The following is a 12,226-nucleotide window of genomic DNA, read 5'->3' as shown; positions in this document are numbered from 1 at the left end:
CCAAGTAGGTGGGCTACCAGCTGTAGGGTCATGCTGAATAATAAATTGTCAGGGAAGACTCCTGCAGATCTCTTGCACAACTTTCCACACAGCTGCACTTAATACTGAATGGATAAGCTACGTAACATTAGCCTGTCATAGAATATGTGCTTCAGGCACCAATTGGCTTCTTTCTGATTCTATCTGCAGCAAGATCAAATTGCACTTAAAAAGGGCACAATGGATCATGGCCACCACTGGACTGGGGGGCTCCTACCTCTGAGAAAAGCCACTGAAAAATGTGGATCATTTTCCTGGAGGACTGAACAACAGTAACACTGAGGTATCCTTGTACTTTGCATTGGTACCACAGTACCACTGGAAAGGCATCAAAAGCAAATGCATCTTTAGGGAAAGTATTTTAAACCATTGACTTTATTAAAATACTTAATACACAGTTTTTAGAGGAATGTACTTACATTTTCTGGAAACTCCACTGAACCCAAATTTTAATTATATATTTAACAAATGACAAAACAGTGGATGAACTCATGCTGTACACCAAAGAGAAGACAAGTTAGGGTATTGTTTTTCATCATCATCATCATCATCATTTTCCTGGCACGGATTCTTCTTTGCTTTTTAGCTTCAATCTCTTGATATCTAGTAGCAGAGAAAGGAGATTTGCATTTCTCAGGGCATTAAACCCATCAGGTCCAAGTGGAAGTCTATTTGTTTTCACCACCTTCATTCAAACCTTCCCCAGGAGCCTCCCCTTCCAGAAAAGCAAAGGTGATTGATCTCTCTGAAAAGCTACAGGTCACAATGCAAGACGAGTTTGACAGTCAGATGTGAACATGGAGCTCTGTACCTTCTCAGAATCATTACTCTTTCAAAATATCCATTTCAAACTGAGAGTGGGAATAAAGACACTGTCAAAATACAAGGGCAAAAACACATACATGGACATAATGGAATGCACATGGAAGACAGCCTGCAGTGCAGCAGCTCTGAAGTAAAAGGTAAATCAGAAGCCAGGTCTTGTTGAAATACAAGATGCAAGAGCTGGGAAGGAGAAAGACAGAAATAACCTGGACACGTTCTTAAAAAAATGAAATGTCCTAACCTCATGGAGAAGGCTGTAATTATCATACACACTGCAATTGCCATGAACCATGGAGATCAGTGACAAAGTATATGTTATGACAATCTCACTGACAAGTATAATCTGGGGGAAATTATTCATATCGAGCAAAGAAATTAACTGTGTGTTTCAATGCAAGATGCACAGAGGATGCATAGGCTTTCACATCAAATTAATAAGGCTCTTTTTCAGAGATCATTTTGCAACCTTGCATAGGTGATATTATATCTTTTCAATAGATAATGTGCAGAAACTATGTACAGTTGAAAAAAAGAACTTTGATGAAAGCATTTTTTCCCCTCAAGTTTTACCACAGTATAAAAAGTAACTTATATAACTCCTTCAGTTCTCTAAAACACATATGGAATATCCCAGAAGGAGAAACCAGGAACGCCATCTAAATGATGCTGTGTGCATTTATAAAACAGGTTGAAACAACCAGAGAAGCCACCACAAAGCAAAGTCATAAGGTTTTCATATAGAAACAAAAAAAAAACCAAGAAAAACCAGGAGTAAATTTTGTTTACAAACATGAAAACTCATTTAAACAGAAATTCATTTTAGTTATAACAAATTAATGACCTTCACTAATCAAACTACTGAATGGATGGATGACTCACACACTAAGTAAATGATAGAAAGAGCCAATTCAATCCCTGCTTGATAAATGGACAGTAAACTTTAAAATCTGCATTTGGTTTCCAATTAATCCCAGCTCAGAACAACTCCTCCCTTAGACAGGCAGACGGCAGCTTCTCAAAACTAATATTATGAACATCTGCCAGTCTGCTGCAACAAAAGCCATTAGGGCATTCATGTGCTTCTTCATTTGGTAAGAAAGAAAGTCAGCCAGAGGATGAGCACAGTGCTACAGGACAGACAACTCCATCTTTGAAAATGAGTGTCCTGTTCCCCGGGACACTCATCCACTGCCACAAAATGACTTACTTTTGCCCTGCAGTTATGTAAATCAGGAGACTTTCTGTCTGATGTAGCTCTCTTCCACTGAAACTACCTTCTCCTTTACACAGGAGTTGCCTGGCATTTGTTTTGCCATTTTGTGCCTGGATGCAAGACTTCATTATCAGCGCTGCTTATTACTCTTGCATATCACAGTGATGTGTACTTTTTAGTAGTATTTACAATGGTATCACTGTGGAGAACTAAGCCCTGTACTAGAAACAGTCTCTTAAACAGAGACCTTAATACTAAGGATTTGGTACATTTCTGATCTACAGATAAAAAGGCAAAGCTAAAATCAGCCCACTATACATTTGGCATTAGGTTCAAACATTGGGAAAAAGCAAACATCCAGCATATTCCCTTGTTTCAAAGGGATGCTATTTACAAGAAGAAATCGCTTTTTTAATATTTCAACAACAAAAACCCAGCTAATTTCAAAATTAGAGTAATCTAAGGCGGCTTAGTTTTTAATCAACAGAGAACACAAACAACATTGCTGTTTGCCATTAAACACAAATCTCAGAAATGCAGGGAAACTATGATCTGTTATACTATGGGTGACAAATCACAGCCAGCTTAATAACAACAGTAAAAAAACACTTCTGCTTTTTTTAAACACAGCTCCTAAAAAGTACGGCATCCCAATATTTCCTCAGTTCCAGATTGCTGACATTATAAATTAAAGGTGAAAAGAGATCCATATATAAACAAGGCAGCTTTCCACTGACTTCATTGTACTTGGTTCTTGTCTGAACCTTTGGAAATTTCATCTCCAAATACCATAAGGTAAGGTTGAATTTATCAGCTACAAAACAATGTCCATTTGTATGTGGAATTCAGAAAAACGAAACAAAAACCAAACTCAAAAAACACACACAAGTATTTACAGCAATTCAGATCTCTGTCTTCCCAGCCTTCACACTTGTGTGTCACCTTCTGCAGAACTGTACACACACAGTCCTCTGAGACCAAGGCCCTATGTTATGGTACGAGGCCTTTTGGGCGGTGGGGGTGGCATGAGTTCAGTGTCGGGATCAAGGTGGTGCTTCCGCGTCTGTCCTTGGGAAGCTGCTGCACATCTGTCAATGAACTCAAACAGCATCTCCTTCGTCACTGGATTCTGGATGCTGTTGCAGACAGCTGGGAACAAAGAACACATTCTCATGTAACTGAACTGATTTGTTCTAGTCGGCACTTCAACAATTTCACTCCCTCTTGGCAAAATAACAACATACTCTGGCTTGAGTATTAAGCCTTAAACACATGCTTTGACAAGGTGGCTGTGTCTGGAGTCACGAATCTCTGCTCTGCCCCGCAGAGAGCAAAGCAATGCTGTGGGCCTCTACTCTCATGGGAGTCTCTCATTCTAAAACAAACTAAAGGCACATGTGTGTGTGTAAGGCTTACTGAAGCAACTATAAAGCCACCAAGAACTGACATCCTATTGAGGCTAGGAACAGCAACAAAGGCCTTGTGACACACAGCTTTGAAACACAAATCAAATCCAAGTAGATGGAAACAAGACTGGCTTCTAATATTGAAAATGTCTGAATTATGGTCACTTATTTTTTTCACCAGTAAGTACTATAAGTACCCTGAACCTGCAATGCAGAGTCCTTTTTTTTTTAACCCGTATACCCTCACGGGGCAGAAAGACTTGACACCAAGTGTATGGCATGTCTAGAACACCAGCCCATACAATGGAGAAGCAGCCACGGTGCTGCATGATGGCTGCACGGGCACTCTTGGGGTACTTAACATGACTCCCTAGACCATAGTTTGTAAGTCATGGTCCATGGAACAAATTTTAGGGTTGTTTTATGAAACAAATAAATAGGCTTGCTTCACTTAAAAGAAATGAAATATTTTTTAATACTTTCTTGTGTAACTTTGTATTACACTAATTAATCCTCCTGAGAGACTTAGAAGAGAAAAAAAAAAAGGAAAAAAGGAGCATGAAATTAAGTGGGAATCATACAACTATCTTGGAAGAAAGCACAAAATGATTAGAGGATAATTGATAACATATAAGGGCTGCCCACAGTAAGGATGCAATTTCCATGCAAAACAATCTACTAACCCCCTAGAGTACTAAACATTAGGACTCCTTAAATTGTACTTGCAATGTAGCATTGTTATGAATAACAATGATTCTCAAAAGCATTCCTTTCTTTCCTGCAGAATACCACAACCAAACAACTAATAAAGTACCTTTCTAGCAGTATTTTTAATAAACTCACTATTTTTGGTGAAAAGGTGCTTTAAGAGTTGCACAGTATTTGACTTTAGCAGTTGGGAAGCATTATGATTACCAATAATTTAGGAACAGAATTCAATTCACATGGCAACTGGTGTAACTCAGTATCAACTTCTGAGTGCTGCCTTAGCTTAATCACTCAAAAAGACTTCTTGTTTTCAATCTGAAAGGTAACAAAGTCCAAAAGCAAGATTCAGATAGATGCTTGTTTTGTTGCCATTTCAACCATGGGGAAAAAATAGCATTTTTCATCAAGAGAAAGATAATAGAGGAGAAAGGATCTAGAGAAAGAAGTCTCAAATGATAAAAGTGTAACTTCTGGAGATTTTGAAAAATTATCAAACTCAAAGACAAAAGAAAACTTTCTGTTCTGAAAATTCCTATGGAAATTTTAAAATGTATCTTAAAAATTCTTCCTGTAGCATTTAATTTTCTTTTGCCTTTAATTTTTAGGAAGTTCACTGTGTTTTGGGAGAAAAAAGGTCAGGAATAACGAAACTGCTTTACAAATGGAAAAAATGAGAAGAGAAAAAGGACAAATACATATACTTTAAAGAATGAAGGAAAGAAGAATATGCTATTCATTAAAAGAAAAGAGAAAACTCCAGGGAAAATGAACTATTGAAACTCTAAGGTGAACTAGAGAAGAAAAATTTAGGTCATGGTCACAAAGAGATGCCATTGTACTTGTGTGACTTTTGTAGTCCATTCCTCTTTCCTGACAGGACTGCTCAGCAAGTATTTCAGCTACATTCTGTGCTGGTTCCCTAAGGTGCCAACAGATTTATTATCTCCTGGCAAAATGACCACACTGTGTTTATTCAAGAAAATCTACTCACTGCTCAGGAAGAAATACAAGTAGAAGGGTCTAGAGAAAATCCTACATCAGCCCTAGTAATTAGCATGGTCTTAAATATGATTAAACTTCATTTTGGCACTTAACAAAAGTCAGTATCAGTATGTTTATTGCTACTCAGCCTTGCACACACTTCTATTGAAACTCTTCATCTTAAAGTAAATATCATCCTTTAATTTACAGTACTTGGTAAAATATTTTTTTGTAGAGGAACATAAAAGTCTCGCAATTCCGCATGAATATACCCCCACCTTTCATTAGTTTCCCTGTTTCATTGTTTGTGTAACTATTGTTGAAACCCAAGATGACATTTTTCTTCTATTAATTTTTTAGCCCATCTGCCAAATAATGGTTTTGGCATTTTAATGGATTTTTTGTTTCACTAATTCCACTCATAATGTGCCAGTTTGCATTACATCTCAGCAAGCCAACACAACGCTAGGCACTGATGTCAGCTGAAGCGATGCTATTGTAAATAAAAACTTTCTTGGCTCTGACTTGAAAGGCATGCCCTGCCATTTAAATGCAGAAGTGCCTGCAGTTCTGCAAATATTCAGGCACTTGATTTTGTGTTACCTGTTAAATTCTGCATCAGAGTATTGATTTGACTGACTTTATCAAATAACCCTGCAGCCAGATGATTCATGCTATCTAAAAACTAGTGATGACACAAGCATTTGCAAAATGAGGCATTACTACAATAAGTTAGGGGAGTCAGGGCTCAGACCAGAAATGAGAAGACAGAGTGCCTCTCCTACTTAAAACAGAACAGAGGAAAAATATTAAAATTTTAGCCTGAGAAACTTCTAAAGCAAATTGTTCTACTCACCCATGGCAGTGCTGTAGGCATTTGGAAAGCTTTTGTCTATCCTCTGTCTCATGAAGACCCAGCTGTTGTTTTCAAACTTGCACTCTATAATTTTGTTGTCATACTGTTTGAGTTCTTTTGTCACCTGTATAAAAAAAAAAATTGCTTAGGATAAACAGATTTTAATTCACAATTTTTTCTTTCTTTTAGGTATGAATAATAGAAGACCAAAAGCTGCCCTGCATTTGTCAGCAACATGCCTCCATCCTACACAAAAAAAATGCACCGAATACATCTGCATTTTACATATGCTCAGCTACTTAACATTTTTAAAATACTTTCAAATTTGCTGTCAATATTCACCAATTATATTATGCTAAAACATCAGCAGTGCTAACAGAGGGGGGGGAAAAAGTCACTTCTGGTCCAAATGCAAATAGGTTTCCATGGGAATAAACTGCTTCCAGTTTAAGTGCTACTGCCAACCTAAGTGCATGAAATGTATTATCCATGTTTCATCAACCTTCTTTGTTGAAGGTCTCACAGCAAAATGTTAGATTTCAATACTGGAAAAAGCTTACAAAAAACCCCATTCTACTCTTTACATGACTAAAGTTTTTTCTTTTCTTCTTTTTTTTTCTTCATTTGTCTTTAAAAATTAAGATTGTAACTTCAAAATAATCCAGACTTCCAAATTAAATATATTCTATTTAATTAAATAAATCTCCTTCAGGCCCTATTGATTCATAGATTTGTCAGCAGCCAATATCCTGAGCTATCTGTCTTTCTATTTGGCAATTCTGCGTGGTTTGGAAACGTAGTTTATATGCATCAGACTTAGTAGTTGTTTTGGCTACTTCATCTTATGCATCCTAATCTATGATACAATGCAAAATTTTCATGTAACCATGGAAACCTGAGAACCTTATCTAACGCTTTAACAATTTTACCCATATACTTCACTTTGTTCCAAAGAGCCTCTTCAGCAGTATAAAGCTGTATTTAACTGCTAGCTATGTTTAGTTGCTATAGTTTACCAATAAAAAGCTGTACAAGGTAATGTAACACTTTGGATTCAGGATCTTATGCATAAGCGCTCTCATAAAAAGGAGGTGGTTATTGCAATTCATTAGCATAATTTTTCACCTCTGTTGTCTACTTGCTCCTGAGCAATGACATGGGAATTTACTATTGTCAGAGAGAAACAGATTTGAAAAAGGCCATAGCTGTCTCCAGACAGCTTAATAGCACATCCAGTGGAAAAACCCATGAACCCCTTTTCCATTAACTCCCAGATAAAGACAATTAATTAAGGAAATGGTCTTGAGCATGGATCAAGTCTTCCTATACTGCATAGTACAAGATTTGATAAACAGAATCCTAACTAACACTGTTGGTATTTAATTTGAATACTTGTGTTCACTCCTGGATAAGAAACCCTAGGATTCTACTTATCAAGTGAAAGTGGAACTTTGCGAAAATTTTGCATAACTCGCTTACAATTGAGTCCTGTCCTGCTACAGGACTGACAGAGTTTGAGTCAGGTTTTCGTGTCACACACTATTTTTATCCATTCCAGCACTTGCAATGAGTGTTTTTCCTCAAATCATTTACTCCTCAAGTGAAGTTTGTGTCCTCTGGTTATCATTAGATTGCTCAGATTAGCAATCTTTTCCTCTGCAGAATGCTCTGCACTGCCCTTCTTCCATCTGCACTGAAAAGCTACATGGAGCCCAGAGGGTTGACTGACACATGTTTATGGGTGCATTATGTTTCATTAGGTGTATGCAGGAAAATACAACATCCTTTTCCAGTGTACTATGGATTCATAAACCCAGGAAGAAACTCCTGGCTGTGCAGTGCCCTGGGAAAGTATATTATTTTGAAAACAGCTGCCTAGTGGAAATGGAGACAGCAGGGGGTATAGCCACATGTCTCATTTTCTGCCAAAGCAGGGAAATGTTAGAAAGATCACCTGATAAAGGAGGAAATGCATAAAATTTCAGGTAATGACTTCAACTAACTACCCACCTCATAAGGTTTTCTCATGGCTTATCATTCTTCTAGTGTTCAGATGCTCAGAATAGCCCTAAATTAGATGGCAGCTTTATCTGACTGCAGCAATTAAGCAATATTATTAACTATCGAGAGACTTGCTTGGCCATTCATTAGCAATCTGGAAGATGGATCTTTCCACAAAATATGAACACCTGCCAAAGCATTGACTTAAATGAATTTTCCCATTAGAAAACTGGTGATCACAGCCTTTAACACCTAAAGGTTGTAGTAATTACTTTACCAAGGAAGAAACACAGCACCTACCCTTCCCTGTACTTTGTTAAGTGACCTTAGTCTTACAAAGGTACTTACTCTAATATAAAAGTACCTTTTAGCATCTGCTGGCCTTTTGATTAGAACTACAAGTATTCTGAGAAAATACACTTTCAGTATTGAAAACACTCTTCCACTATTGCATCCTAGTAGACTTCTAAACGACTATTGTTTACATAAAGACTGAACAAGGCTGCAGTGATTCTTGTATCCATAATTCACACCTTACATCTACCTATCATGCACATACTACCTTCTGGTATTTCAGATTCAAAGCGGGACAGGGAAACCATCAAATTTAACTGGCTAGATACTGCTTCCCTTTGGGAATTAATTCTGAGCTCTTCAGCACAGTGTCTTCTCAACTCTCCCTTTGCAGTGTGTTCATCCCTCCTTTTTCCCTTTAAATATTACAGTCTTTAGTAGTACTCAAATAATGCACCATCACTTCTCTTCTGAGAGGTACTTCTTCTAACTTCTAGTGCTTCACAGAAGATGAATTAGGAGTGATGGCAGTTCTCAGCCAAAATGCTTATCCTCAGTGCTGGTACAGTGCCAGTGCTTCTGCCATACTGTTGATAAAAGGCCTTGAACCAGCATTCAGCAATTTCAAGATGGAAACTCCCACCACACTAAGGACTCCATGGAGCCTGCCTTAATTAAACATTTATTCCTTAGCCTATTTCTGGACAGCCAGTCAGAATTAGAATCCCAAAGGATCAAGTCTTGGACAAGGGCTGTCAGAGGTGGTGTGCATCAGAACGGTAGCACTGGTCTAGTCATCAACTGTGTCCTGGGCAAGGACAAACACCAACCTGTACACTTATTTCTTTTCAAGAGGAAGGAAATGGTTCAACAGCAGCAATGTTTAGCGTTCCTGCCCATATTTGATCTAATTATCAGGAACCAGCCTATTTACCCAACAGAAATAATTTCCAAAAGCACACAGGAGCATCCTCTTGGAAGTTGGTTCACTACATTACTGCTTGTCTGTAAGGAGTGACTGGAAAAAAATGGCTTGAGCTGCATCCCCATTTCAGCAATAGTTCATTATCAAATCAGACTGATGTAATACAAGACCACTGCCCAAAATGTCAAATTATAAGATTATAGCTTCCCCTCCCTGCTGAGAAAGGCTTCCCCCACCATCATCATCTGGGCCATTCAATGGGAAGAGCTTCAGTGGCCTAAGCTTATTTCATTTTCTAAGAATGAAGACAGTTAAGGCTTAGGAAATCTCTCATTTTCCAGGCTCCTTCTATCCCCTATGTTCTGAAAGAAATTAAAAATATATTTAAAAAATTTAAAATATCTAGGCCATTTCAACTTTTCTTATCTGGCTGAATAACAAAGTCACTTTAAGACAAGTAATATGCAGCCACAGTTTATGTCAAATTAGAGCAAAATGTGAAAAAAACCCCAATATATCCAGCTGAGAAAGAGAAGAAACCATTTAAATTGAATGTAGTTATCTCCAGTCTCATGAAGACGCCTTTACTATCTCTGCTGACTACCAGTGGCCAATGCTTTTCTGTGTCTCTCCACAGGGCACCTCACTGTCAGACTTGTCCATCATTCCACTCAAACATTAGCCTCATCACCATTAACTCCACAGGAGAATGAAATTCCTGGGCAAGCTCCTACTCTACGTAAGAGGCACTAACAATGTAAATTTAGATTTTAAGGTAATTAAGGTAGTATTTGAGAAAGCATGTCTACAATGGACAGTTTTAAACTTTACAAATGCATCTACTTTCCCCATTTTCGAATTCTTTAGAAAGAAAAAAGGAGAGAAGCCTTTAGATAAATGGAGACTTGGCTGAAAGAAGCCTTATGTTTCCATATGCATGTTTTTTTTTTCAAAGCAAGTGAAATCATTTCAGTTTAGTAAAATAATCCTCTTTAAAGAAAGTGATGTTTGTAAGCAAAATCTTAAAACATTTGATTTCAAATTCTTTCTCTCTTTAAATGCCTTTTTGCCGCACTTTCCCCTCTATTTCCAAACATAGATAGAAAAACATTTTTCAATCCACCCATTTCTATTCTTACTCCACAACCCTAGTCATCAGAAAATTTTTAAGGTCCCAGAAGAAAAGATCATAATAGTAGATGTAGAAAGCTTTCACTTCCATGAGAAAAAATGAGCAAAAGCAGCTGTTCAAATCTTACAAAATTAAACACATCTTTATTTTCAAATACAGAATTAAAAAGTAAAAGAAACTGTAGCATAAAGGCAAGATGGATTCTAAAGGCAATGGGTTTCTATTTTCTAAGAAGAATCTTCCTTTTTATAGCTAGCATGAGCAATGAAGGAATTTCCTTTTGATATGCCCAAATACACAAACTGTTTGTTTTCTTTTTTTAGACATTAAGTTTCAGTGCCTGGAGGCAAGAAAAGTTTAGAGCTGCTACATAAGGCCCAGAAAGTAATTCTTCCTCTTACTGATATCATAACTACATTTTCTCCATTAGGATACATTCCCACAGCCAAATCGAACAAACAAGTTGAAAGAGGCACGTCCCAAAATAAATGATCAGCTGTGGTCATGAAGGAGGAACCTTTCAGTTGCTTCCCACTCTCTTACTGCAGGAGGACTGGAGTCCCACACCTCCCTTAGGAAGTCACCCTGAAGAAATAAATCACATTTTTGTAAGAATTGTTCAAAACCACAACATGTGCGAACTCCCTGTCCTGAGGGTATTGGGATATACTCAGCCACAAATGAGAGCCTAGTAAATAAAACCTCTATAGCAAAACTCCACTTCTCAAATTCCAATTAATCTCCAATGCTGTAACTGCCCAATACTGTAAAGTACGACAGACTTTATTTCAAAACTTCTCCAGGGGTGTGGAATGTCCAAGACAACATGGAGAATTAAGCTGCCCTCTGGTACTATGACTCCACAGCAGTAGGGCAACATCTGAAGACCAGGGAGATGCAATCACAACAGTCAGGGAACAAAAAGAAGAATTTCATGGCAATTCGAGGAAACAAAGAGGGGTCAAGACTTCCTGAACAAACAGGATAGAGACAGAAAAAATAAAGAAGCAGCAGTAACAAAATAAAACAACCTCTGAAGATAGAAAGATAAGCCAAACTCAAAGCAAGATCCTTTTAAAGACCAAACACCTGAAGGGGATGAACTCCAAGGATATTCATGTCAAACCAAGGCAATTGAGAGGAAATGAGGTGTGAGAACAGGGATCCTTTGAAAGCACTCTTACATGTGATTGCTGGTGAGGTCACAAATATAAGAAATTCTAATGATTTGAGTAAGAACATCTGAGACAGTCAGTAGACATGAAGTTATTATGCCTCAGAATAACATAGGGCAGCTATAGCACTTACAGCCCCCAGCACTTATAGGGCACAGTCCAGCACCTAACACAGATCCTAAACTGCTCATTCAGTGCATCTTCCTAACTCTTAGGCTGTTTGTTCTGATGCTTTTGAAGAACTTTTTTCCCCATTCACATAAAGCATCTCATGATTTTCATAGTCAAACTTGTCAAAGAATAAAGATTTTACAAGATGGTTACTAACTGCCTGTTCACATAAATGGTGTACACTGAACCACAAGAATACTGTCTGTTGGAAAAAATTAATCAGTTAATCTGCTTTGCATTTTTCCTCAAGCCCAAGCAGATTTTGTAATGCAGCTTAATATCTATTTCTTTATATGATTCAAGAGATTATCTTATCAAACCACAGATTTCTTGCTAAACTAAATATACTGATTGTGTTTCCTTTTTAAGGAATGTGTTACCCAACAAATGGTTATCAGCTTGGGCAAACACAATGCAGTTGAGATGATTTCTTAACATTAATAAAGCCTTCTAAGTGCAACTGTTCTGCCTCTTATGTACACAGGAAATGGAAATGCTCC

General features: G+C 37.6%; 1 protein-coding gene across 3 annotated transcripts in view; it reads right to left on the bottom strand.

Annotated features, from left to right (window-relative positions):
• Positions 1–396: 396 nt before the first annotated feature.
• Positions 397–12,226, bottom strand: part of RNGTT (RNA guanylyltransferase and 5'-phosphatase) — a 169,723-nt gene continuing 157,893 nt past the window's right edge. For all 3 annotated transcript variants that reach the window (XM_015621378.3, XM_015621377.3, XM_015621379.3), the window contains 2 exons: positions 6,029–6,152; positions 397–3,226 (listed from right to left, as the gene is read on the bottom strand). In XM_015621378.3, the coding sequence (XP_015476864.1) occupies positions 3,063–3,226; positions 6,029–6,152 (288 nt within the window). In that variant the 3' untranslated portion in view covers positions 397–3,062. The remainder of the gene's footprint in view (positions 3,227–6,028; positions 6,153–12,226) is intronic.

This window comes from Parus major, chromosome 3 (assembly GCF_001522545.3).
Source record: "Parus major isolate Abel chromosome 3, Parus_major1.1, whole genome shotgun sequence".
NCBI classification, from domain to species: Eukaryota; Metazoa; Chordata; class Aves; order Passeriformes; family Paridae; genus Parus; species Parus major.
The sequence above is the reverse complement of the archived record's forward strand: the minus strand, read 5'-3'. Positions and strand labels throughout refer to the sequence as shown.